The 27,580-nt window shown below is 39.4% G+C and overlaps 2 protein-coding genes across 4 annotated transcripts; both read right to left on the bottom strand.

The window, feature by feature from the left end:
* Positions 1-1,061: 1,061 nt before the first annotated feature.
* si:ch211-256a21.4 lies at positions 1,062-9,250 on the bottom strand. Of its 2 annotated transcripts, none has more exons than XM_041794894.1 (4): positions 9,074-9,250; positions 8,714-8,939; positions 5,538-5,729; positions 1,062-1,172 (listed from the first exon to the last, which is right to left on the bottom strand). In XM_041794894.1, exons 2-4 carry the CDS (start codon positions 8,910-8,912, stop codon positions 1,126-1,128), a joined length of 438 nt encoding a protein of 145 aa, XP_041650828.1. In that variant the 5' UTR covers positions 8,913-8,939; positions 9,074-9,250; the 3' UTR covers positions 1,062-1,125. The 2 variants fall into 2 exon arrangements, with proteins under 2 accessions (XP_041650828.1, XP_041650827.1); XM_041794893.1 differs by lacking the exon at positions 1,062-1,172 and adding an exon at positions 2,088-5,139.
* A 2,626-nt stretch (positions 9,251-11,876) lies between these two features.
* accs (1-aminocyclopropane-1-carboxylate synthase homolog (Arabidopsis)(non-functional)) lies at positions 11,877-27,386 on the bottom strand. 2 transcript variants are annotated; one of them, XM_041794856.1, is made up of 16 exons: positions 27,150-27,386; positions 26,373-27,034; positions 24,171-24,916; positions 24,028-24,087; positions 23,853-23,923; positions 23,657-23,726; positions 21,256-21,322; positions 20,816-20,913; positions 17,927-18,004; positions 17,615-17,715; positions 17,072-17,161; positions 16,943-16,988; positions 16,698-16,839; positions 13,700-13,842; positions 13,403-13,556; positions 11,877-12,883 (listed from the first exon to the last, which is right to left on the bottom strand). In XM_041794856.1, exons 2-16 carry the CDS (start codon positions 27,010-27,012, stop codon positions 12,465-12,467), a joined length of 2,925 nt encoding a protein of 974 aa, XP_041650790.1. In that variant the 5' UTR covers positions 27,013-27,034; positions 27,150-27,386; the 3' UTR covers positions 11,877-12,464. The 2 variants fall into 2 exon arrangements, with proteins under 2 accessions (XP_041650790.1, XP_041650789.1); XM_041794855.1 differs by having other exon boundaries at positions 27,154-27,386.
* Between the last annotated feature and the right edge of the window lie 194 nt (positions 27,387-27,580).

Here is a 27,580-nt window from a genome sequence, read left to right as displayed (position 1 = left end):
CTATTGTGTGACATCTCCAATCCTCTCTCCCCCCTTTGTTCTCGCCGCCTCTCATCTTTATGTCTGTCTCTCCCCCTGCTGTCTTGTCTTTCTGTGTATTTCTTCAGTGTTTTCACTTTGAACCCGACAGCATTAACCTGTCAGAAAGTTACAAATGTTCTGAGTGAATTATGTAAACCATGGAGAAATAAAACTGCAAAAAAAAAGCATGGAGTTCTCACTTTATTTTATAATTCATCACACTCAAAGATCCAGCCAAATAAAAACTTGACTTATTAAGTAGTCCGGCACATTCTGGCTGAAAATCCTCAGAAATATGCTTGAGAATATTAATCACACTTTGTCTAGCTCGCAAATAAAAAATCAAACACACTCACACACAGAGGCACACATGCACAGATTTTTTTTCCCGTGGTTGCATTGCTCATCAAATGGGAGCTGTGTCTCACACATTTCACCAGATTTCATTGCAAGAGGCAAAGACATAGATGTTACTCCAGCACCACCAAAAGGTAAAACTGAAAACAACACTTTATGTTTCTCTTTTTCTTCCCATCCAAAATACAAATTTACAGCACTGAAAAATCAGATTAAGGATGCTTCTTCTTGGCAGGCGGCAAGTTTATTTATTTATCGCGCTGAACACAACCACAGACCCGCATGAGAGAGGAAAAACACACAATTTCTACTGGGGGGATGGCACACTGGCGGTGCAGCGTAATTAGTAGGACATGGCTGTATAATTGGTCTCTAATTGATATGAAGAGCTGTGGTTGGAGCCAGGTTATGTTCTACACATGCTGCCGGCCTCAGGCAGGAAACAACGGTGGCCTGCTCAATCTTTGTGCCATCTTCTGATTGATGTCTCTGTAGCGAAATGCCCTTCAACAATCAGCACTCGGGATCTCTCTGTGTCTATCAGGCCACCTGTCTATCTGTGTATAACATCTCCTACCATTCATCCGTCATTTCTCCCTTTGTGCCTAAACGTCTTACTATCTCTTTCTCTCCATCTCCACATTGATTCCGCCTGTCTTTCTCTGAAGGCGTTCTCAACCTTTGCGGTGTTTCTCTCAGGAAGAGGAAGGAGCAGGGTGATGGGAGGTGAAAAAGCAGAAGGTTTGTTCAGGCATCCATAAAAGACGGCGCGCTTTCAATAGCCCAGACGGCACCTACCAGAGAGAATAAAGCAACTTTTTATGAAAAGGAAATCAATTTTAAAAAGACTTTTATTTACAAAAGAAACTGGGTCACCTGCTCATTCAATTTTGCAGATGAGCTTTGAAGAGGATTCTGGAAAAAATCTGGAGCTTAATAAGAGTCAGGGTGCAGCTGGACACAAGAGGTCAACAGACAGTAGGCTGAATGGATTTGAAGTTTTTCAGGGAAAGGTCTTTACAACAATTCTGCTCATGGATTGCATGCTGATGCAAGACGACCTTCAAGGACATTCCCCTCATTTACACAGCAATTAAGCACTACCCTGTTGGTAAATTGAAAAAGAGACAAAAATCCTCTGTGGATTTAATAACAAACTCATTACCAGGGCCCAACAGGGCGGAACTGCCTTTTAATTAGAGCAACACCTGATTAACGCCCAATTAACAGAGCCGGAGCCACTTAATTCTCCACCACTTTGGCAGGTTGCAAGCATAAACATAAGCGGTCCAGCGTCAGAGTGCTTCCTCTTCTCATGGGAACGCGTGAGAGAAGAGTAAATAACGACTTTGGAGGCAGTCTGTTGTCTGGTGGTCCAAATCTACTGCAGAGCTGGGAAAAAGTGGGCTGGAAATACATGAGGAGAGTATTTTCAGAAAGGGAGACAAGCTGGCAAAAAATCTGTTTCATTACACGTGAAACTCCTGGTGGGCCAGTGTGGGACAACTATCCGAGCAGTGAACCTTCGTACTCAGATGCCTGCTCACACTTTTCCTCCTTTGTAAAATGGCTCTAGCTTGTCTTCAATACAGACAGATTATTACAGATGTAAAGCTTTATTAAGCTTTTCTCTTTTACGTAAAGAGACACTAGGATACAAAAGGATGTAAAGTTTTATTTAGCTGTTTCCAGCACAAGTACAGCACATTTTAGCTTAGTAACAGTCCATGCAGTTGAGTGTTAATTTGAAATAGAATATAGGACATTCTGAACAAGTGTAATCAGGAGAACAGCACATTTTTCTTGGTCCTCTGGTGGAACTCTGACACATTACAACAAATAGGAAGAGAAAATAGTCTTTTTGTCACTTCAAGCCTCTGGACACCCACACAGGTGTTTTTCTCTGGCTGATAAGGTCAGGGCAAAATAAAATAGGTGAAGCAATGAAGAGAATCTTTGATACAATGAGCTGTGAGTGAAATGTATACACTGTAACATATGCCTGAGAAGAGGTCTAAATAAACTTAGCACAAAAAGTAAGAACTCGTGTTTGGTAGATTATTTCTTTGATGTAACAATGCTTCTTAGTGATAAATCTTATACCACTGGAAAGCCTGTTCGCTTTTAAATAGTGCAACATTAGTAACAAATATGCATTTGTGCGATGAGCAGCAGAGCGGAGTAAGTGGGTTGCACCTAAATCTTCCATGCAAATGCCAAACAGCTTATTCTGCCATTGACACTTGCTTGGTGTTGTTTGGTGGATTGGATGATTGAAATCTGAAGACAGGCCTCCTGGCTGCACTATGAGATCCGATATTGCCTGCGTTCAGTCCGTTCTAGATTGTCTGGGCAGAGAGCCGTAGGTCTTATCATCCTGCAAACCCTGACTGCAAATCTGAAGAAGACAGCCTACACTTCCTGGGGGCTGACAGGGTGAGGAAACTGTCGTCTTAGTGTATCGTCTTCTGGGGACGCCCACTTTGCAGCCTGTCCTCTGACATATGGAACTTGGTTTTCAGTTTGGAGATGGTGCTAGGGCTCACTCCAAATAATACTGCAACTTGGTTTTGCAGAACACCAGCTTGAAATTGCTCTATCAGAAAGGTCCAGTACAGATCAGTCAAATGCGGCATGCAGAATCTTGGAGCAGACACCTACTGACCACTGTAGCAGGGCCCATGCTCACAGGTGCTGCCAACCAGGCACCTGGTGGTACCAGAAGCTCTAAACAAGAGTCAGTAACAACAGCAAAATAAGCTGTTTTCATGGGCACAGCCCGCATATTAAGCTCTGCTGCTCATCCCACAATGCAAGTTCCTTACAAATGTGGCACCATTTAAAAGTGAATTAAACAGGTTTTGCAGTGGTATATGATTTATCACCAAGAAACATTGTTACAGCAAAGAAATAATCTTCCAAACACAAACACATTCCTTCCTTTTTGTGTGATGTTTATTTCTTGGAATATGTTGCATTCCTTGCTGGCCAGATTTTTGACTTATTTCTTGACTTACCTTACTTGTGTTTGTGTTTGTCTAGGTAATTCTCCTAACACATATTTCAACTACTGAAGGAGGAAATGACAAACTTATCTTCTTCCCAGGTGCCCATAAAGGGGTTACAGGTCTCAATACACTGGCTGCAGGATTGAGTCCTGATCCCATCCTTGTACAAAGGCAAAAAGCCCAGAAGAAATCAAAAAACCCTTGTGTCATTTGGTCATCGTACAACCAATCATAGTAAAAAACAACAACATCAACCAAACTGTAATCAAAACACTTTTAGTGCTGCCACACTTACTCAAAAGTAAACATTTCCTGACATTTTCAGGGTGAAATGCATGCCTAATGCAAGTGGAGGAAGCTAAATGTCAAGGGAATTTTCCTTGTAAAGTCTGAGTGAACTACTGTGAGAACAGAGCAGAAAATGTTCAAGACAATTCTCCACTAGTGATTGGAGTGAAAGGGGAACCCATGCATGACCCATACCATCTCTCTATATGTCATGAAACAACTCAATCATGTTTCTGTTTGCTATAATAGTCTTCTCTGCTCTTTTGATGATACGCAAAGTATGTCAAACTTCACTTCACACCGATATAAGAGCAAAAATCACATCATAGTGTCCAGTGTTTTTTCCACTATTTGTGCATTGTTGTTGGGTTTTTTTCGCTTCATCTCATGTCTCATAGGGATATTTTTCTGCTTTGAAGTGCACGTGGGAACAAGAAACTCAGGAATAAGCAAAGCAGCCTTCATGACATTTTCTACAAATTTTTAGGAGTGCATACACAGTGGTGTTGTGGTGCCCGGTAGGTAGTAGGATCCAAATGGGAATTTATGATGAAGGAAACAAGCTGATAGAAAGTAGCATCTCCAGCTCAGTTCACTATGCTAGGAATCCCAGAGGACCACAATGTATGACCCGCCTCACTTCAGTTCTGATTGGCTTACTGTAATATTCTCACCCAGCCAACCAACAAGGGCAATTAAGAGCTACTAGCCCATGAGAGGAAAAGTAAGACAGACCCCCATCTTAGGAAAAAAGAAACAGCATACTACTTAATGATATGCATCAGAGGGGATATAGACGTGGGTAAACGCATGACACCACTGAGCACATGTGAAAAAAGGAGGAAAGTGTCAACTTTCAGTCATATTATTGGTCTTTAGTGTTTCGCTTTTTTCTCTCATACCATACTGAGTGCAAAAAAGTAAAATCTCCACCTTGATCAGCTCTTCAGAAAGCTGGAGTCTTCAACCTCAATGACTTCTGTAATGTAGGATCTCAGTTCCTCTAGCTGACACTTAAAAGTTAACAAATGTCAGATCATACACATCTTTAAGCCAGTGAGGGAATGCTGGCTTCTCACTGACTCTGTGTGTGGTCATGCACAATTTAGACAGCCACATTTATTTTACATGTTATGTCCTTATTTCACCCCTCAAGATTCTGTCATATACCTCTCCAAAGGCACGCTGCTTTCGCTGTTACCACGGAGATAACTATCACTGAAAGTTCGTTTGGCAGCCTTAAGTTGAGAGGCATACCGCCACTTCTCCACAGCCTTCTCTAAGTCTGGCAGGATGTCTGGCACGATAGCCTGTTCGGCTATAAAGACAATCCCCTCCACAACCAAAAGTAGGACCCATCCTAACGCCCCCAGCCACCAGGAGGAACCGAGGCTGGAGAAGTCCTGATGGATTTCTTCCCTGTGTTGATAAGTGAAAAAAGACCAGCTTAGGAGGAAGAAGAAACCTGTAGATAAAAGAGGAAAATGAGTCAACTCAAGTATCATTGTGCGGAAAAGAAAAAAGTCATTAAGGTCAATTATTTTGTGCTTCAGGCTTTAGAAAAGAGTTTGTATGATAATGAACTGCAACTCCAAGGAAAAAGTCTCTTTCAAAAGTGCTGCCCTGCAGGGTATGTAAATGAGCAGTACATAAAAGATTTTCTAGAGGTTTCGCTTTGACATGAACTGCACAAACCAAAAGGCTATAAGAAGGTTAATTAGAAATGGGACTTTATTCTATTTCTTTTTTTTAAACTCCCATAACCCCAGTTTTTCACTATCAATGAGGTGAAACACAAAAACATGTTTGGAGGCTCAGGCAGACAAGTGCTTTACACATTTTAAATCAGTGCAGTGATGTTACCTGTGGAGGCCATGGTGAGCAGCAGCAGTGTGGTGGGATAAAGTGCTTGTCCTGCCATGAGGAGAGAGCGAGTGTTGGAGTAGGAGCGCACCGTCTCAGACGTCCAGCAGAGGGCGAACACCAAACACAGAGCACCAGTGCTCACGGCCATAAGGAAGGCAAGAACTCCAAACACCCTCTCTGCTTCTAGGGCTGGGAGACATAAAAACCATACACAAAACAATGAAATACATCAACCATAGTGATCAGAATGATGAAGACAAAAAGGCTGAGTTGTTGACACACTCTCAGTGATGTCCTAATGCTTTATTTCACTTTCTACCTCTGAAACCAGCTCAGTAAAATCCAAAGGTCATGAACTTTTTATGGTATTTTCTGTGCATGAGGGGAAATCAGGTTAATGTCACACAACACTCGGATCGTTCTGAATGTGCGTCTGTGCAATCATGTATGACTCACTGAAATACATCAAACATTGATGGTAAAAATGTATTTAGTCACTGTCTAGATGTCAATATCTAAAGTTTAGTATTGCCTATAAAATGAGAGCATAGCTTTTGAATAGTATAATACCTTAAAACATGGGTGTCCAAACTATGGCCTGTGGGCAAAATGTGGCCTACTGTCCATTTTTGATTAGCCCACAGCAAATTCTTTAAATTGAAATATGGCCCACATTTGAGGAAGGTTGTGCTGGACTGTATTGAACTTCCCGTTACATCACAAGGCAAAAACAATTAATCTAATTAATTTAAACTAAATTGACAAAACTCTGTAAATGGTAAACATATTGAGACCCAAATTAGTAATGTTATCTGGATTTATAGCTCCCTGCTGGAAGGAACATGGCAGCAAACAGAAGTACCAATGGCCTTCCAGGGGCAGAGCCACTCTTTTCAGCCATTAACTAGCCATTTAAACACACCCAATCCCGAAGCGTATCTTAATCTACATTAGCTTTGCTTTATAATATCCTCAAGGTAAGGTAAATGAAAGTGGAACCTTTATACACATATATTTTTTTAAGCGACCCTCAGCAGAAAAGGATTAGACACCCCTGCCTTAAAAACATAGTTTAAGTACATGAGGGTGAAGAAAATATTGATTCTGGATAAAATACTTTAACATTTTGCCGTGGGGACAGACACTGCTGATGACATAAAACCCTTTTTTAAATTTTTTTTTCTGTAATATGTACAGTTAATAATTGTGTAGCCAAATACAGTATAATAATGATGCGCAAGAAAACAATATATGTATAATTAGGACAATGTAGAGAGTGTCAAAGTGTATTGCTAAAATGTTTTAAAATAGTGCACTACAAAACAAATATTGAATTTTTTCACTAGGCCTTTAGTTTGATCAAATTTAATCAGGTGCAAAAATGCAAATAGGCTACATTGCTGGGATGTAAAACCCTTTAGAAGATATTAAAATGTGTAAAATAGGGCATTGGATAAATAGGTATAGCCCCTTTAAAATAAGTTATAATAATTCAGTTGACACATCTTTTGTTTCATTTATTGATAATTCAATGCAAGCTGATTCAGGCTAATGTGCTATCCTGGTACTATTACTAACCATAGTTTAGCAAACACTCTTAACCTGACAGTGTCCTGATAATAATCTATCTTGTCCCTAAATGTCCCTTTTGGAGTGACTGTATATTTTATAAACATTTATTTTTTCTTAGGCTGACCATATTTAAACCTCCAAAATTTAATTCTACTGTAAACCCACTTGTATCATCTCAAGTTACAACTACGTTTTAAATCAGTGCAACTTTCAACATGAAAGTGTCTCAGAGAACACAGTTAGCATCTGGCTGTAGATGCTAATACTCTCCTGGTAGTAATTTATAACAGTTGAGCTAACATTGTTACACCCTCCATTACAATTAATCTGTAGGTAGATGAATACTGATAATCATTCTTTTTCCTGAATGTCTCTTCTTTTGGAGAATCATCTGCTCACCTTATGTAAGAGCTGTATTGTTAATGTTAATCCCAGTGTGAATCATTCCATCATTCAGGTTTCTGCTGGTGAACTTTGCAGGCTGGTGAAGAATTAAATTGAAATCTTGCCACCTGTTAGCTAATTTGTTCTTAAATTTGCTACAAACCTGCTAAAGTTCATGTCAGTTACTTCTAGTCTGACTCTATTGTATGTACTGTATGAATGTAACCTTTTTCCTTGTGTTTTTTTATTATTATTATTATTTGTTGTACTTCCTGAGTTGGCTACTTCATATTGGCCTCTTACACAGCAGTTGTCACACTTTATTTGCTCAGGACACACCAGAGATCAAGCCAAAATCTAGACTTGACTCAAGGCACACCATTGTGCCTTGTCACACTATTTGAGACTCTCTGCTGTTATGTAAAGCTTCCCTCATGACATTGGGAATAGTGCAGCTCTGTCAACTCAGCAGAGTCTGAACTGTGTTTCCAGCTTTTAATATGTCACTGTAATCTCTAGTACATTCATTGTACTATAGTCTTCTTAAATTGTATTTTACTTACCTTTTCAGTACTGTTTTTTTTTTATTTATATGCATTGTCAACAAGCTTCTAGGGAGTTTCAACAGAGCCTTTTTGGGGTGCATTAGCTTCCTGCTTGTATAGACAGGTCAGATGACTTCTTGGTTTAAGTCTTAGTGTGAGTAAGTGAGCACAAATGGAAATGACAGGTTTACTCAAGCTTTCAAGAGGCCTAACTTTTTAGTCAATCGATCTGACAAAGCTGGTAAAACCAGGCTTCAGCTGATCATGAACTCAGCTCATTTTTCTTCAGGTATGTGTGAGTCTCAACAGATTCAAAGAATGCTTTTCGAAGGCAAAGGCACATGCTCAAACTTGTTTACTTCTGCTGAGAAGCTCTGTAACCCAGAGTATTTCAAAATGTTCCTCCTGGTGCTGATCCCTTTTAAGGACTTAGAAGTGTAGGCTAAAAACATCTCCCTCAGGCTAATCTCCAGGAGAGCCAGCGCCTCATCAACACAGCCTACAGAAACCTGTTTATGCTTTGTTCAATCTGCATCCTGCATTGTACATTTACTTTAATATTTTTGCACATGAATTCACATTAAACCTAACCCTGAGAGACAGCTTGAGACAGGTGACTCATTTGTTGACAGCAAACAAATGACAGGAAGGACATAACAGATTGTTGCTCACCGTTGAAGACGATGCCATCTTCACGAATTATCTGGTCAGTTTTAGTGTTATTCCACTCTGCCCAGAGTCCTCTGTCATTCAGCCAGAACGGTGTCCAGACTGCGTAGCAAACACACAGGCAACCTGCCAGCCCTACACAGGACTGAGAAACCCTGAAGCGACTGATGGAGTCGCCCAGCTCCAGAAACTTCATGTTCATGAACGTCCAGAGAGAGAGTAAGGACACCTGGAGAGACAGGGAGAAGTAAATTAAAAATGGGGGTTAATTCAATTTAAAAACAATAAAAACCAGCCCTAAAACAACTAATAATTCCAGATAAATCAGCTTTAAAATGTAGACTACTTGAAGTGTAGTCTTACCTTTGTTTCTGTAGAGAAGTCTCAGGAACAAACCTGTTCGGTTAGTGTCTGCAGGAAGAGCAGTTTATACAGTAGGAACCTCGAATGTTTACTGATGTACAAATAGTTTAAACACTCTGACACCTTTGTACTCCTACTACTCATGACCACAAGCCCTCACTCGCAGATCAAACCCTTTCAGTGTTTCTCCTCCTCTGCTGCAATGGAAACTCCCCCTGCTAGCGGCTAAATTTCCCCGAGAATTCTCCACTGAGTCTCATGAGCTCACACTGTAGAGAAAGTGAAAGCAGCAGCAACAACAACGACCCTTTCAGTAAATGAGGAAGCAGAACAGCATCTGTTATGAACAAAATACCCTTTTAAATAATTTAAAGGAAGTCTTGAAAAATCCTTAATATGGCTGATTCTGTGAATTCAAATGCAGAAGCTGTGTTTGTGTTTGTCTCGGGTGGGCTGACAGCGAGTTAATATGCAAGTTTAAAGGAAATCCCACTGACATAATGCGTGGAGGAACAGCGTACTGCGGCTTTTGATGATTTAACCCCTATTATCACTCCTCTTCATCACCTCCCCTTTACTTTCCTTTGACAGTGGAACAGCTGTAAGCCCACTTAAAGGCAAGGTTTTAATCTCACACTGAGAGACCCTTTGAGAAATCTGCCTACAAACTAAGAGATGTTATCTTAAACCAGAATTATACAATACACTGCACTCCAAATTATTATGCAAATGATATTTTCTCTTATTTTCCAACATATCAATGCAAATGGCAGAATATTTTTCAAGTCATCAGCCATTAGAGCATAATTTAAATGTTTTTGAACAAACTTCATAATGATAATTATTTTAAAAAAACACCTCAAAATGCACTGTTCCACATTATTATGCAAAACAGAGTTTTTAAAGATTTTATAGGTTGTAAAGAACTGAAAATGGTCATTTGTTGAATTTGCAGCATTAGGAGGTCATATTTACTGAAATCAAAAGCTATTTCAATCAAACCATCTTATCAGGCCAAGTTACATGTTAACATAGAACCCCTTCTTTGATATCACCCTCACAATTCTTGCATCCATTGAACTTGTGAGTTTTTGGAGAGTCTCAGCTGGAATTTCTTTGCAAGCTGTCAGAATATCCTCCCAGAGCTGCAGTTTTGATGTGAACTGCCTCCCACCCTCATAGATCTTTAGCTGGAGGATGCTCCAAAGGTTCTCAATAGGGTTGAGGTCAGGGGAGGATGGGGGCCACACCATGAGTTTCTCTCCTTTTATGCCCATAGCAGCCAATGACACAGAGGTATTCTTTGCAGCATGAGATGGTGCATTGTCATGCATGAAGATAATTTTGCTACAGAAGGCACTGTTCTTCTTTTTGTACCATGGAAGAAAGTGGTCAGTCAGCAACTCTATATACTTTGCCAAGGTCATTTTCACACCGTCAAGGACCCTAAAGGGCCTAACATCTGTCTCCTCATGAGTCTGGCCCAGAACACAACTCCCCCACCTCCTTGCTGACGTCACAGCCTTGTTGGGACATGGTGGCCATCCACCAACCATCCACTACTTCATCCATCTGGACCATCCAGGGTTGCATAGCACTCATCAGTCAACAAGACTGTTTGAAAATAAGTCTTCATGTATTTCTTGGAGCACTGCAACTGTTTCTGCTTGTGAGCATTGGATAGGGTGGCCGAATAGTAGGTTTATGCACGACTGCAAGCCTCTGGAGGATCCTACACTTTGAGGTTGGTGGGACTCCAGAGGCACCAGCAGCTTCAAATACCTGTTTGCTGCTTTGTAATGATATTTTAGCAACTGCTCTCTTAATCTGATGAATTTGTCTGGCAGAAACCTTCCTCATTATGCCTTTATCTGCATGAACCCGTCTGTTCTCTGAATCAGCCACACGGTACAATGATCACGCTTAATTTTTCATGAAATATCTAATGTTTCAGTTCCTTGTCTAAGGCATTACACTATTTGACACTTTTTGGCAGCAGAGAGATCCTTTTCTGTCCTAACCTTGCAAAGCAGATGGATAAACTCGTTTCCTTGTTTCTCACTGGCAAATCCATCTTGCAAAGCTCCCATCTGAATCGTTTGGGCCCGGTTAGAAAGTGACAGGACCAATCAGTGATGAGGGGCAGTACTTTCAGGTGCAGCAGAATCATGACATAAACAAGCAGCAGCAAGAGCTGAAGCAGTTATGGAGGAAGAGATTAGCGTGGATACTGCTAAAGCGGCAGTTTAATCAGAACTTGAAAACATTTCTTCGTTTAAAGAACAAAGAACAGCAGTGAGTTGTTTTCTTTTCAAAAACCACAAAAGTCGAGTACTTACATGTCTATAGTCGCCATGTCTCGCGTTATTCCTCAGTAGCTGCGTACATGCAGCTTGATAGCGGCTACATCACGTGTTTTGTTGCTCTGATTGGCCCGTAGAGATGTGACAGACAGAACGTTCATCCAATCACACTCCAAGTTTTTTTCAAAGCCTCTGCCTTTTCTTAAACCTTTCCTATTGTAGCTTTCCAAGGTGGATGTGTGAAACACATCCATCTGGTGTGTCAGGTTATGTCTTTCCTATATTGCTTGAAACCTGTGGCCTGCTTAATAATGTGGAACATCCTTCTTAAGTAGTTTTCCTTTAACTGGCAAAATAATTATCACAGGTGTCTGAGATTGATTTCAGTGATCCAGAGAGCCCCGAGACACAATACCATTCATGAGTTTAATTGAAAAACAAAAATTTGAATGTTTATGACATTAAAATTCAATTTGCATAATAATTTGGGACACGGTGTACAATGAAAAAGTATAAGTTGCCCAGTGATAGTTAAGGTATTTGCAAGATATCTATAAACAGATAATGAGATTTACTGTAGAAAAACAGCATATGGTCACATAAGGATATAATAATACATCACTTTATTCACAGATCCTTATCTTTAAAGGAAATGACAACATTGTGATAAAGTGTATATAATCAAATAATAATGCAACTTTGATCTAAAGACTTGAAATATATAAGAATAGAACGTATGCATTTGGCATTCTCTTAAAATATGACAAAATAAACATGTATCTTTTATATCCGTATTGCAAAAAAGCAAGGTCATATTGTATATCAGCTTAGAAATAAGGCCTCAAGATACAGATTGATAAGTAATTATTTCAGTTCTTCCATCCTGGTCATGCCTGCATCAGTTTCCCCCTTCTCATTAGCCTCCTCTCATTGAGTGCTTCCTCTTCACTCACAAACAGGCATCAGATTTGACCCCATGTCAGGTGTTTGTATCAAGCTCTTCACAATAATTGAGGGGAAAATGCTGGGCAATGAAGTGCTGCCTCTTGAAATCTGGCAGCTTACATGCATGTCTGTTTGTCCTGAGCTTACTTTCTGGCTCTCTGTAGCAGAGCCTTGAATACATCAAGAATCTCTGGGTCCTCCCCGGCAGACAGCTCTGGAGTGTTTTTCTCCAACCAATCAGAAGAGCGAATTTGGTGCCTGAGAGTACCAATCAGAGAGTCCAGACCCTCTTCAGGCTTTGATGCTTGGCAGTCCAGCAACACAAGCTCCTCGGTGGCCAGCGAGGCTGTGTCAGGAACAGGACTGTCCTTCTCCTTCAGCTGGTCGGATGACTTGCTCCAGGGTGATGATGCTGAATTCACAATCACAGCATTGTCTAAATCTGAACTGTCCTCTTTCACTGATTCTATCCTCTCCTTACTGCCTTCTCTGATGCAGTTTGATTCAGAGCTGGTGCTGTTTTCTTTGATTTCTTTTAAAGCCTCCTTGAATCTTTTCAGGCCTGAAATAAAACAAACATTTTCAAATCAGCTAAATAACTATTATCTAGTCAATACAGAGATTATGGCCCTAATCTGGGGATGAGCTGAAATAACACACATTGACTGAACAAATGTAAAAATAGGTATTATCTAATCTATGTGTAGAATATGGTATAAATGGGAATAAATGGGAAGGAATTAGTACTTAAAACCCTAAAAAACAACATATTTAAATACCTAGGTCAGAATTAAAGTTGTACTTCATTCATTCATCCCCATAGGGAAATTCATAGTTTACACTGTTTTGTTGCTTTTTACATATTACACACATATACAGTGATGGCCTTGCTGCTCATTGCTAAGCACTGCCATGAGCTGTGGGGGGTTCAGTGCCTTGCTCAAGGGCACTTCGGCAGTGCTCAGGACGTGATGGCACCTCTCCAGCTACCATCACTTTTATGGGGGTATTCTAACCATTCAGTGGTCATAAAAAGAAAAGGAAATAGCACGTTATTCTGGATTGTTCACTTTATACTGACCAAGCTCAAGGCGATGCTGTTCCTCTGCAAAGATGATACGGAACCAGCCTGGTGTGGAGCAGAAGAAGGCCTGACCACAGCTTATAAACACCTTGTGTCTCTGGATACTCCTCCACAGGGCAAGCTCCTCCTCAAACGATGGCTCTCTGAGGTACTAAAGAAACACCAGGGAGAAATTAGGGTATAAAACCTTTGCAAATGCTTACACAAAAAAGGAAATCATGCAAAGCTATTTCCATTTTAATAGCAGAAAGAAATATGAATAAATAAAACATGAGCTCAAACATCCAAGCATACCTTTCTGAGGTCGACCCAGACATACAGTGTAGCAGGCCAGTCCAGGTAAGGGATGCCCATACTCTCCAGCTCACTCTTTACATAACTGTGAGCAGCTTTTAGTCTGCGTCTGTTCTCTGGCAAAAACTCTTTGTTGATCCACTCTACAGAAAAAATGAAAAAGGTAAATGTAAATAGCTTGTTTAACTTTTTGCAGAATGAGGTGTCGCAGAAGTCCATAGCTGGCACCTGTTACATCAGAGGAAAATAAAAGGTTGAATGATGTCTCTCGGAAACTTGGAAATCACAAGCAAGAAAATATTTAAATAGTTGAGGCTCTTGCATTCAAAACAATTACATTCATGTATTCTTCTTACTCAACCAGGAAAGTGCTTACTGGCCAGACAGATGTTGCTTAATGTACACATACAGTATGTTTAATGACTTTAGTTGTTTAAGACCTCTCATTATCTGAGGTTAAGTGTACATACTGGTACAAAGTGTACAATGAAAGTGATAAACCAAAAATGACTGGAAGCAAATTTGAAACCCTGCCCAACTAAATGAGTGGAAGAGCCACAGAGATTACAACACACATTGGTATTTTAGAAATTTGGGCTAATGATTAACACAATAGGGACAAGTGTAAAGCCCTAGCATTACAAGAATGTCAATGGTAACTTATATAAGGTGTCAACAGATTATTTGTTGAAAAGAATTCATTGTCTCTTAAAACCTGTCTGTGCTCCAATTCTAGAAACACAAGCAGCACATCTGATAACTCAAAGAGATAGGAATTTCCATTTTTGTTATACAATTCTTTATTTGATCCAGGATTTGCTCTACAATCCCGTCTCTATTTCAGATAAGTATTTCAGAAAAGTCTTATATAAAATATTGTTAGTACTTTTTATTTTAAAAAATTGCTTTTATTTCAAAGAATACTTTTTAGTCTACAGAACCCATAAAAAGTATTCACCCCTTGGATGTTTTACCTTTTTACTGATTTTATAAAATCAATCATGGGCCATCTAATTTGGCTTTTTTTTAACAAAAAAAAAATTGAAAAAAGGGGCGCAGGTGGCAGAATGGATAAGGCGCGCAACCCACATACGCGGGCGGCCAGGGCTCGAATCTGGCCTGAGGCCCCTCACCGCATGTCTCTCCCCGCTCCCCTCCCCGTCTCCAACCCTATCCACTATCCTCTCCTCCATCAAATAAAGGCACAAAATGCCCAAAAATAAACCTTTAAAAAAAATAGAAAAAAACCTCTTTAATGTAAAAGTGAAAGCAGATTTCTACTAAGTAATTTCAATTAAATAAAAATATGTAATGTAAAATAATTGACTGCATAATTATTCACCAGGCTTGCACATCTGGACACTGCAATTTAACTTCATTCTTCTTTGCAAAACTGCCCAAGCTCTGTCAGGTTTCATAGGGATTGAGGGTGAACAGCCCTTATCAAGTCCAGCCACAAATTCCCTATTAGATTGGGGTCTCAGCTTTTACTCAGCCACACCAGAATAGTCACCTCGTCTTTAAGCCATTTTTGTGTAGCTTTCTCTGTATACCTTGGGTCATTGTCTTGCTAGAAAGTAAATCTTTTCCTAAGCCATAGTTCTCTTGCAAACTGAATAAGATTGTCCTTCAGGATTTTCCTAGAATTTGCCATATTTATTTTACCTTTACAGACCTTCCAGAGCGGGCTGCAGAGAAGCATCCCACAGCATGATGCTGCCACCACTGTGCTTCACAGTGGGGATGGTGTGTTTTTGGTGACATGCAGTGTTTAGTGTCTGACAAAATGCTTTGTCTAATGGTCAAAAAGCACCATTTTGGTCTCATCAGACTAAAGAACTTTCATCCACTTGACCATGGAGTCTCCCACATGCCTTTTGGCAAACTCTGGCTGAGATTTCATCTGGTTTTTTTTCAACAGTGTCTTTCTCTTTGCAGCGCTCCCATAAAGCTTTGACAGTTGTTGTATGCAGAGTCTCTACAATCTCAGCTGCTAAAGCTTGAAACTCCTTCAGAGACGTCATAGGTGTCTTAGTGGCCTCTCGCGCTAATCCTCTAGCACTTCTTGGTAGATTTAAACATGTAGCATTTTCCGTTCCCCCCTTGTGATGGATTCAACTAAACTCAGTCCAGACTTAAACTTAGACTTTTCCTTCACATTTTCTCTGAGTTGCTTGGAGTGTTCTTTTGTCTTCATAGTGTAATGGTAGCCATGAATTTTGATAATCCATTAACTGAATCTTTGACACACACAGGTGTCTTTATACTGTAATCACTTGAGAAACATTCACTGAACTCAGATGACATCCATTTCACTAAATGTGAGACTATGAACACAAATTGGCTGAACCTCTGTGGAGTAAGGTCAAATACCTAGGAGGTGAATGTATATGCAATCACTCATTTTAAACATTTTATTTAACTCACATTAATTTATAGAAATATGTTTTCACTTTGACATTAAGGATTTTTTGTATTTTTTTGTCAAAAAGCCAAATTATATTGACTATGATTAATTTATAGAATCAATAAAAGGGTAAAACATCCAAAGGGGTGAATGATTTTTATAGGCACTGAATACATTTAAAAAGTATTACATAAATGAAAAACCATAAGAAAAATTAAATTTTGCAATTTAATTGTCAAATATTAACAATGAAACAATCATATCGACTGAAATTGATTTTAAAAAGCATAGAGAATCAGAAAATTCTCTTAAATTATTTATTGAACATGTATCATATTTTGATATACCTTAGTACTGACAATAACATGACAACCGGGCCCTCAGCATAACTGCCAATACAGTAGTGTTTGGTCTTTGGTTACTTTTGTTACTTAACTCAGTGTTTTTTAAGTGCTTTTTTATTTTAGGAACTACCCATTTAAACCTTACCCTAATAATTTTAGGTATACACAAGATTTTGACAGGGATTGATTTATGGATTTTAGGTTCTACAGTATGTTTGCAGAAGCACATGTGAAGTGAAATCCATACCTCTGTCCCGAAGCAGTTGTGCTGTCTGGTGCTGAGTGATTCCAGGGATGGTATGAAACCTGCCAAGCTGGGCCACAGCCTTCAGTATGTCTCTGTTCTCAGTGTACAGAGTGCCAATTCTCATTCCTGATATTGCAAAGTCCTAGAAGATAAAGTGTCTTTAACTGAAAAATAACCACTCAAGAAAATTTGAGATTTTACTGTGCTTTAAAATGTAAGAAAAGTTTCACAGAGCCAGTACATACCTTGCTCATACCCCACAACACATATGTCCTCTGTGGGTCTGGCAAACTAAAAGAGATAGACCATTAGCAGCTGAGATGCTGGCAATTAAGGCTTTAGAGTTATAATGCAGATGTAAGTTCGTGCAGTACCTGTCTAGACTGAGGACGCTTTTAAATGTGAAAGATTCATCAAAGATTGTCAGCATGTAAAGTTCATCAATGATTGCGTGGAGCTCATTGCTAAAGGAGGAAATAAAGGAGAGGAAGGATAAGATGAATGTTAACAGTGCCGAACTGACAACTATGGGTTTTACAATGGTAATGACCTTATAAAGCAAAACAAAGCTTCTTCAACATCCTTTGTAGTTTCTGATTTCATAATCCAAGTGCCTACATGGCTATATGAAGGGAATAACCCCAACAAATCACTGACAGAGTCTCCTTGAAACTTGGCTGCACTTAACAATATGTTATGGTGAGGAGAGGTGATAAAACTCCATCATGGGTGCTTCAAATTCCACATGGGACAGAGCTCCTTTTCATAAAATAAAGAGTTCACATCAAGAAAGTGTATGCAGTGGCAGTGTGCCATGGCACTGCATGCAGGAAGCCAAACATTACTGAAAACATGCAGGATTGTTCTGCCTCCTGTGTTAAAGGCAAAGGTAGGAGATAAAGGTGGAGTAAACATACTTTTTGGCAAACTCCAAGAAGGCAGTCATCTCTTTGAGGGTGTAGATCTCAGCCAGAGGGTTGTGAGGGTTCATCAGCAGAATAGCTCGGATGATCACCCCCTTAAAGAGACAAATAGCTTTTATATGCTAATAAACTGAACTATTGCATCTCCACAGAGTAACAAAGGAATAAATAAAGATAAGTCTGAATTAGAAATCGGTGAGATAAATTGAGCAACCGAGGAATTTATCTAAATAAAGAACTTTGTTTAGAGTGCATTGGCCTCTCTCGAAATTTATGTAAGTGTTCAAGGAAAAAATCCCGAGTTACCTCTTGCTTAGCCTTTTTTAGTCCTGCTTCCAGTTTTTCCACAGTGAGATGGAAGGGTCGGCTATCTTTTCCATCAGGCTTTAAATAAAAAAAAATAAATAAAAAAAAGTAGACAGAGAAAAATGCTAAGAAATCATCAACAAGTGCCAACGCAACTGAATGCTTGAGATATGACGTCCTCAATGTAACACAAGTAACATTGAGTGTGAACAATAACTAAGGCAACATATGAACATACTGGAAAGTACTGGAACTGGAACATGATACTGGGAAAACTGAAAACATCTTTTTTCCTGTGATTTATCTTGTGATGTGTACACACAGAAAATCAAACCAAAAACATGTAATATGTTTCTCATGTTCATGTAAGTCAGCATGAGTTTTAAGAATTGGAATATATGTGATTACTTTATTCAGTATTCCAATAATAGAAGGAAATTCAGGAACAAATACTAACAAGTGTATTTTGGCAAAAACCCAGTTTTTATATTTATCCGTAGTTCCTTGTCTTGAACACTGTGCTTAAACATGAAGCTAATAATGATGTTTCACTACTAAATTTGCACCAATTAAAGTGAAGTAGCTAATAATTAGTGGAAAGTCTCCTGACTGAATTGAATTTGGTGTGCAAACATAACCTTTAAAGCTGGGCCTCCATCAAACAGGAAAGATGTGCACATGAGAGATAATTTCCTCTTTAAACCTCATATTTTTTTCTATTGAGATCAATTCATTCAATACAATGCATTTATTGGAAATACTCATATTGTGATAACAGCTGCAGTGTTTCCCATACATGTATCTGGGCAGTAGGATGCCCAGGTAAAGTACCTGAAAAAAGTATTCATCTCCATAAAGTTTTTACCCTTTCATTGATTTTATAAATTAATCATGGTTAATATAATTTGGTCAACATCAACACAAACACAGCATCCTGCGGAGGGCAGTGGTGACAGCATCATGCTGTGGGGGTGCCTCTCGTTAGCCAACCCTGGAAGGCTTGTTAAGGTAGAGTGTAAAGTGATGGTGGCAAAATATAGGAAAATCCTGGAGAACAATTTTAGTCAGTTTGAGAGATAACTACAGCTTGAGAGAGGATTTATTTTCCAGCAAGACAATGACCTGAAGGACAGCAAATGCTACACAGATATGGTTTAAAGACAACAAAGTGAATGGTCTGCAGTGGTCTAGTCAAAGCCCAGACCTCAGTCCCACAGAGAATTTGTGACCGGACTTGAAAAGTTATGTCCATACCTGATCCCTGTGTAACCTGACAGAGCTTGAGCAGCTTTGCAAAACGAATGGGGTAAAATTGCAGTGTCTAGATGTGCAAGCCTGATTGAGACCTATCCCCACAGACACAGTGCAGTGACTGCAGCAAAAGGCGCATCTACTAAATACAGACTTAAAGGGATGAATATGTATGTAATCAGTTATTTTGCTTACATACTTTTATTTAAATGAGATTACTTTTTAGAAATCTTGGGGCTTTTCCACTATGACTTTTGGCCATGCCAAACAAAACTATGCTGTGCTGATTTGCTTTTCCATCACCAATTTGGCAGCACCAAGCTGTGCTGAAATGGTCCTGCTCATGAGCAGAGCTAAAACAAGCCAGCCCCATCTCCAAGCGCGACGTGCTGACATCAAAGTGGTTCACAGGGTGTGGTTTGTCAGGTGGATAAACATCCTCTGCTACTGATACCCCTCCATGATACTTTTTTTAGGCCACTGGGAGATGGGGAGATACATTTTATTCCTGCCTCTGCTCCAGCTGTATACCTCTGTTTCAGTGGTGGTCTAATGTCAGCATTCACTGTAAAACTTAAACATTTATGTCACACGACCAAAACTTGGGATTTATGTGCTTATACTATGGTCCAATAGTTGCGCACAGCTGGAGTTCTTGCAGAACAGACCAGGCACAGATTCAGGATTCCAATTTTTTCGGCACCTACTAATAACAAAGTGTGAATTATTGTTTGTTCATTGATCGTGGAAAGAATGAGAGAGAGAGAGCGAGAGAGAATGTGAAAAGAGCAGCGTGCAGCACTGTCTGTCTACAGTTTGATTTTTCCTTTTAAACAATGTAAAGTCAATCAGATAATACAGTGTGGAGAGATCAAACGCCACTTCATCAGCCCTTGATGCGCCCTCAAATGGGTACCTCAGTTGTGGTGGAAAAGCAAATCCCCTGCTGCGTTGGGCTGCCGTGCCGAGTCAAACCAAGTGATGGAAAAAACCCATCTGTTTCCAAGTAAATATTAAAGAGTTTTGATTCTGTATCTTTTTGTCAAAAAAGCCTAATTATATTGAAGATGAGTGATTTATAAAATCAACCAAAGGGTTAAACATCCAAGGAGTTTAATTTTCTTCATAGGTGCTGAATATTTACAGATGCATAAGTATATTTGCACAGCATTTTTTCTTTCTTGAATTTTTGCATTTGTATAATAACCATTTGTGCATCAGCTAGCACATCCCTCCTGTAAATGCATCAACTAAGGGGCAACATCGCTTTGTATGCCATTGTTTCATGATTTTTCATCTGTTTCCTGAAGCCAATATTATGCTGTACCCCTGCGATCAAGGATGATAGTACCTCATCAACAATAAGCCTTTCACACATGCAGCTATGATTACAGACAATCTAGTGTACAATTCAAAAGGTGAGTGATGTTATTTGTTTGTGATTATACAACATAGTGTTAATGATTACTATCAAAAGGGAAGAAAAACAGGATGGAAACAAAAAAGATTTACAAACAAAATGAAACAGGCCAGGAAGGCCATCCCTAATACACAAGCAAAGTGTCATTTATGGGAGACACTGTATTGCAATGTATTGTTTAGCCCAAACTGGAAGTAATTCAGGCATTGTACTCTTACCTCACAGTCGAGAGGAACATGAAAGAGTTTAACACCACTGTACAAAAGCAGATCTGCAGTGATTGCACCATAGAAGGGAGTAGATATGAGAACAGCATCTGTGACGGGAAAAAACACAATGAAATGCCTCTTCTCTATGCTAATATTTATTTGTATGAATTCACACTTATAAATCTACGTCGACTGTGCATGTGCAAAATGTTCTGGCAGCTGTATCCAGGGTCCACTTCCTTAAAGATTCCAATTTTGTTTATGCTCTTTGACTTAAGGATACTGTTAGTTATGTTTAAATGACTCTCTTTTTCTTTATTTTTAATTTCACAAGAATAATTCTTGGTACAAACAGACTTAAAGCCTGGTAATATTTCATGTTCACACATTTGTATTGATGCAGAAGTTTTATGGATGTGTATGTGTATCTCAGTGCATTGTGAACCTACCTTGAGGGTCGCAAATCACCGTGCTAATACATGACAACAGGGAAGTGCAGCCATTCATCACCACAACCTGAACAAACACACGCATCACAATGTTATAAAAGACCCAATTAAGGCACAGAAGGAGGCTGATAAATAAGCTACAAATTCATCCACCCACTAAAACAGTCATTTGTTACACCAGCAAATTAAGGTGGTCACTCCAGGAAAAAAAAATACATTAATTTGCAACATTTGGCCTCTTAATAATCATTACGGTGTAAATCATGTAAATGAACTGAATCTTCTGCCTTCATTTCTTGGAAATGAATGGCTGTAATCCAGAGCGTCTACTGAGGCAGAATGAAACATGACAAAAAATATGTTTTTGTTAGTAATTACATTCAATACTGTGACTCCATATCAGTCATTTGACTTGGCCTTTTTTTCAAACGACAGAAATCCACATTTACTAGTTATAAAAGAACCAAAAACAAGAAAAAAAGTGAATGTTTTATAGTAAAACTGCATTTTATCACTCTCCCTGAAGAACGCTGTGCTCTTTCTAGAACGCAATGCATTTAGCTAGACTCCTGTCTGCTGTTGTCCCCAGTGGTAGAATGAGTCGCTCAAATACAGCTGGCTTGCAGTGTCCCACTCTGCTTTTGGGGGCTTTTGCACCCAGCTCTCAAAAGTGGATCATGAAGCAGCTTTCAATGGGTCGCAAACGGGTGCGCAGGAAAAAAAACAATGTACCAAAGTAGCAAGGATGTACAAAAGTTGTAGGCTAACATGTTTCCATTTATTTCTATCTCCCTCTGTTTTACTTGACAACCAGTAAATTCTGGTTAATTTCTTGAGATTTTGACTTATTTATCCTATTATTTTTGGGTATAAATATTATCACGAAAACTGATTTTCCTATGAGGATTTTTTTTTTTAAATCTTAAAAAAAATTTACTTTTTCATAGCAAAGCAGAGTGAAATGACATGTTTTTTCCAATATCTTGTTCAGATGCATGTTTCTTTCTCTTTCAAGGGTGCAAAGTGCAACATTTTTGTGAAATGAATTTTAGTGGTTGAAAATTTTGGGAAATTTGGGTAAAGATTTCACACTAAGGTGCTGGTGGTAGATCCCATGGTTAGACCAGTTGAGAACCATGGTGCTAAATGACATTATATCATTGTAAGAAGGGTGGTATGTCAGAATGTGTTGGGGTTGTTTTGTGTCATTTCTGTTGTGATATGAAGTTTAATGTTACTAAAAGATGATATTCTATTAAACTAAGTATTTAAAGGCCCAGCGTGAGACAAAAAATAAAAATTAGCTAAAGCCTCAAACTGTGCAGTACGTAAGTTTCATGCTCAGTTTTAGAACTTAAACTGTACTGTCTGTTTAGATTTAAAAAAAGCTGAGTCAATATTAATTTCAAGTAAAGTCTTACTGAAAATTCTCCTTTGTTGAAAAAACATATCTATATAATAGTAACATGTAATAAAGAAGTCCTGTTGACCTTATAGTTGTAGAACTTTGTAATATCAGTGCACAACTGATGAGTCAAAACTATGAGAACTATGTGTGGTTTAAGCGGTTAAAGCACAAATCATCATGCTCATCTTGACTGAAAGGCTTTGGCCCCTTAGTTCAGCTAGTTTTGAGTGAAAACAACCTGGATTTCTTAACCCATTCTATGCCATCCAGCTAATTTTTATCCTGTTCAAAGAAAAAATGCATATGATCAACATGATACAAGCTTTTAAAGATTACCAAATTTGTTTTAGCAATGCTTTAAATGGGACACAACACTATAAACTAAGCTTTAAATTAAACAACATATTAATTTACTTATGTTATTTAGTGAAATGTTGTATAAGGACCAAATCCTTCCTTTCATGCAATCCTGATGTGTACTTTATTTACTAATGTTTAAAACATAAGCTACCTTGTAAAAGTGACAGATTATTTGATAAACAGAAGAGTTTTCTTACATTTTCTTCCAGTGCTTTAGTCTGAATCTAGCCCTTTCACAGGATGAGGACAACCCTGATTTTTTTGGCATCAAATAAATACCAATCCTGCTTTAAGTTTTACTAGAGATGCACCAGATTAAAACCAGGATTGGATTTCAAAATTAATTCCATTTTGATAGCCTAGAACAATCAAGGCTTGGAGATTAGTTATTAGTATACTTTACATTACCCATGTCTTCAAAAACAAAACATACTCAAAGTTACCACTACTTATGAAGACATATCACTTATATTGTACAAAGAAAACTGTGTTCCTCACATGTATTGTGTTGTGATGTAACTTTGTTAATGTGATAAGGTGTTACATTCTTTAACATTTTTTCTGTGCCTCCAGTGAATACCTAACTTGGGTTTTAAAATGACATCAGATTTCCTATTGATTAAAATCACTTACGTTGTCTGCTTTCAGCGGCTTTGGAGAGCAGCAGTAGTGAGTCAGGAACTTTGCAACCTCCTGTCTCAGGCTGAATGAGAGCAAAGTTGAGAGGTTTTAAGAGAGTTAATTTTTAATTCAAAAACAATCTAGCATGAACGTATGTGCATGTACTCCTAAAATAAATGGTAAGCATGGCTACAGTCTAATAACTTACAATGCGTGTCCATTTGTGTCTGTATACTGCAGCAGGGATGGCTCAACGTGTAGCATGTCAGGTTTGGTCAGCTGTTGCAAAGAAAAAATGTGAGCGCAACCAAAAATAAGTGGTAAACATGTTATATTTGCTTTTGCATAACCTCTGGATAAAAGGTGCGTTGTTTCTATCTTACCCGTTCGTGAAGAACATCATAGCAAAGTTTATTCTCACTGGTGCCCAAGTTAATTATCCCCTAAGAGAGACAAAAACAGCACAAGAATTTCATGGTGATAGTGTAATTTTTTACACATACAAGCCAGCAGGACTGAGACTTACATTAGGGTTTTCTGTGATGTGGAATTTGTCCATTTCATACACGCAGAAGCCCTCTGAGAGAATGCACTTATGTTGTTGGATGCCATTTCCCCGGTTGGACAGGTACTTGCTACATCCAGGAGTTTCAGAGACTTTCTCTGCAGCCAAATCACTCTGAGGCATTTTGCAGGTCTTCCCAGAAGCAGGCAGGTTAGCTTTTACTCTGCCCTGAGTGGGAGCAGCCTGTGATATGGGAGTTTGTGAAGGTGGATGAGTTAAAAAAGAGGAAAGAGAGGGGGTGGTCACTAGAGAAGCTGAAGGATGAACAGACGGTGAGAGGGAGGGGTCAGTCTGTGCTGTTGGACTCTGTCTGACTGCAGCCAAAACCCCTGTGAGCATGCTGAACAGGCGGAGCTCATGCTGGCGCTCCTGCTCTGCCCTTCGGTCCTCCCTCTGCTCCCTCCGCTCCTCTGCTTCAAACTCTCTCTCCAGCCGCGTCTCCTCCATGGAGAGGAGGCGTTCCTCTGCTGACTGCTGCCAGTTCAGGAAGCTGACCAGGGCTTTATCTAGACGGCCTTGGCTGCCACATCGAGCACCGCTGTGGCACCATGATGTTCTGCCACTGAGGCGACGCTTCCTCTGTCTCACAAAGGGGCGGGAATGAGGATTCCCTTTACTGAGCTGATCAGATGTGTCCCCTGTCATCGGACCACCAACAGCCTGGGTGGCAGTTGCAGTCGGACCAGCAATGTTCAGGTCACTGAAACCTAGGGAAATAAAACAGAAGAGTCACTTATATCACTTTCTTACTTCACGTCAGTGACACTGATCAAAGGTGGAAGAAAGCTGATAGAATAACATATCATTGTTCTGACTCATGACACAATTACTGAATCACAGGTGCCAAATATTTCTATTTTGATTAAAAAATACCACATTCTTAACAGATTTTCCTGCCGATTTGATTCACTGCATCACTACTTTATGGCCTTATACTGTAGTGCATATGAGGGTAACATGAATCAACGATATTTTGCCAAAGAAAATATCCAAGAGAATGGATAAAAGAAGAAAAAAGACAATGTCTGATAGCTGATAAATGAAAGGATGAAAGGCAATTGAGGAGGAAACTGACACCAAAGTTCTCAGAATAGAGTGTTTAAATCATATGCCCCCTTTTTGTGAACCCACTAAGATTAAAAATAAATTATTTGATTAATCTGATATCGTGAGGTAAGATTATATGATTGTCTTGCAATGTGTCAAAGCCGAAACTTTGTACTGGGATGTTATTGCTATTGTGGGCCTCTTATAATGTAGTCATACTATGATTTCCACCCCTACTATAGATCAGTGGTGTGCCTGACACACTGGTGTGCCTTGAAGAAAGTCTTAGTGTGCCCTAGAATTTTGTACAACCATATATTAACACTTAAATCTAGGGATGTCTGATATTATCGGTCTGATATCGGGATATTAGCTTAAAAAAGCAAATATCAGTATCAGCAAATATAAATATTCCTGCCGATATTTAGACTGTGAATATCAGCATATATCATCTTTTATTTTGGCCATATATATATCAATAAATTAGTGGAGTTTTAGGCTTGACCAACAGGTCAATGTCATTTTCTTTATTTATCCTTGTCCTTTAAACTTTAAAGTGCTTTTTTAAGACACTAAAGTTTGTTTCTTTTGTTCATCCTTAAACCTTAAAGTGTCTTCAAAGGACTGAAATCTTTGGTCTGAATAAATTATCCAATTATCTATATCAGCTCAAAGGAATCTGTAAATATCGGCATAACAGCAAAAACCAATTATTGTGCATCCCTACTAAAAATATACAACAAAAAGTACTGTATTAAAATGTCTGTATACATTCTTACTCATCTAGGTTGTGGTTTTCCAAATTATGGTTCAAACTGGACTTGATTGAGGTTTGTAAAGATTTTTTGCCTCTCCTCAAAAAGGCTTCCACATGACCCAAAGAAGAAGGAAAGGTGTACTCTCTTTAAGACCCACAGTCAAGTCCAGTTTCCCCCCTTTTGGACCAGGATTTTGATACTGTAACATGGAAAATAATAATAATAATAATAATTAATTAATTAATTAATTTAAAAAGTTATCTTGCCTGGATATGAATATGGTGTGCCTCGAGAGTTTGGTTTGATATGAGTTATGCAGTAATAATAGTAATACATTAATAGTGTTTGCACTATTAACCTGTAGGTGAGATTCTTGCATTTGTTGAGTGATCTCTTGGGCCCAGAGTGTTGTCTGCCTCCAGCAGAGACTGACCATCAGTCTCCTGGTCATCTCCAGAGCCATAGTACATCTCAGGTGGTGCAACACTTGAGTTCAGCATGCTTTCATCAACATCCTCACATTTAATATCCAGAGGATCTCCAGGTTTTGGAGGCTGTCCAAACAGGAACCCTCCTGAGGAAACAGGACCAAAGGCGTCTGGTGGGGTCCCTTGCGTGAATGAATCAGAACCTACAGGAGTCTGCATCACCTGTTGAGCTATGACAGCACCGCCCAGAGAGGAGTAGGTGATGGCAGGTCTGTTTGCCAGAACCCTGTCCATGACGTCAAAGAACTTCCACGTCTTTATTTTGTAGTTGTCCTTAATGCGACGGTACTCCAGCTTCATCTTTTTTATCTTCTCCCTGCACTGGTCACCGGTGCGATAGATGCCCTTTTCACGCAAGATGTGGGCTATGCGGTCAAAGACACGCTGGTTGCGCAATGAGCTCTCCAGTTCAATCTGGACCGACTCGTCGGACCACAGCTGGAGCAGCTCCACTATCTCCGGGTCGGTCCAGTTGCTGCCTCGCTCGTGCCTCCTGCCGCGAAAGTCCATCCTTTAAGTTATAGGACGTTTTCTGCAACAAAAGACATACATGTAACGGTTCGGCTCCTAACTTCAGGAACACAAGGCATAAGTGCTTACAAATATCTATAGTTCACGCGAAGAGTATAAACGTGAATGTAATTTACCCACTTCTAATGTTTCAGCGTAAATCTTAAGTGCTGCTCTCCGTTTGTTGTCCAGCTGTCACTCAGATGTGATACGAGTAGTCAGTCACACGAGTAGTCATGTGGCTGGTTAACCCGGTTTGGACTGGTTTAGAACTGCAGAGCCTGGACCAGCCGGGGTTAAAACATAAGAGACATTCTAAAATGCAGGATTTGTCATAACTTGATGAAATGGGGAATAGACGCTTACACGTATTTCTACATCCGGGTTGACGGCACATGCGTGCTGTCCTTATTCCGGGATAACTTTGGTCCGTGCTAAAGAGGGGGGTGGTGGCTGCTGAAAGCGGGCTGGATTTCGCTCATACTAGACTGTATCAGGGTAGACAGCCGTGCGAGTCAGAGTAGAAGTGAGAGCTCTGTGATATGTCCCCCTCTACCGTGTGGTGAGG

Source organism: Cheilinus undulatus, linkage group 9, assembly GCF_018320785.1.
Source record: "Cheilinus undulatus linkage group 9, ASM1832078v1, whole genome shotgun sequence".
Classification (NCBI taxonomy): domain Eukaryota; kingdom Metazoa; phylum Chordata; class Actinopteri; order Labriformes; family Labridae; genus Cheilinus; species Cheilinus undulatus.
Note: the sequence above shows the minus strand (reverse complement) of the source record. Positions and strands in the feature narration are given on the sequence as shown.

Excerpts from the sequence above, each read along its gene's own strand:
- si:ch211-256a21.4 (XM_041794893.1), bottom strand. The coding sequence starts at position 8,912 with ATGAACATGAAGTTTCTGGAGCTGGGCGACTCCATCAGTCGCTTCAGG. Across the intron at positions 5,730-8,713 it reads AGATGGCATCGTCTTCAACG|CCCTAGAAGCAGAGAGGGTG; the intron begins GTGAGCAACAAT and ends TATGTCTCCCAG. Across the intron at positions 5,140-5,537 it reads GCTCACCATGGCCTCCACAG|GTTTCTTCTTCCTCCTAAGC; the intron begins GTAACATCACTG and ends TTTTATCTACAG.
- accs (XM_041794856.1), bottom strand. The coding sequence starts at position 27,012 with ATGGACTTTCGCGGCAGGAGGCACGAGCGAGGCAGCAACTGGACCGAC. Across the intron at positions 16,840-16,942 it reads TGTTGTGGGGTATGAGCAAG|GACTTTGCAATATCAGGAAT; the intron begins GTATGTACTGGC and ends TTTATCTTCTAG. Across the intron at positions 12,884-13,402 it reads ACAGCATCGCCTTGAGCTTG|GCCTGAAAAGATTCAAGGAG; the intron begins GTCAGTATAAAG and ends GTTTTATTTCAG.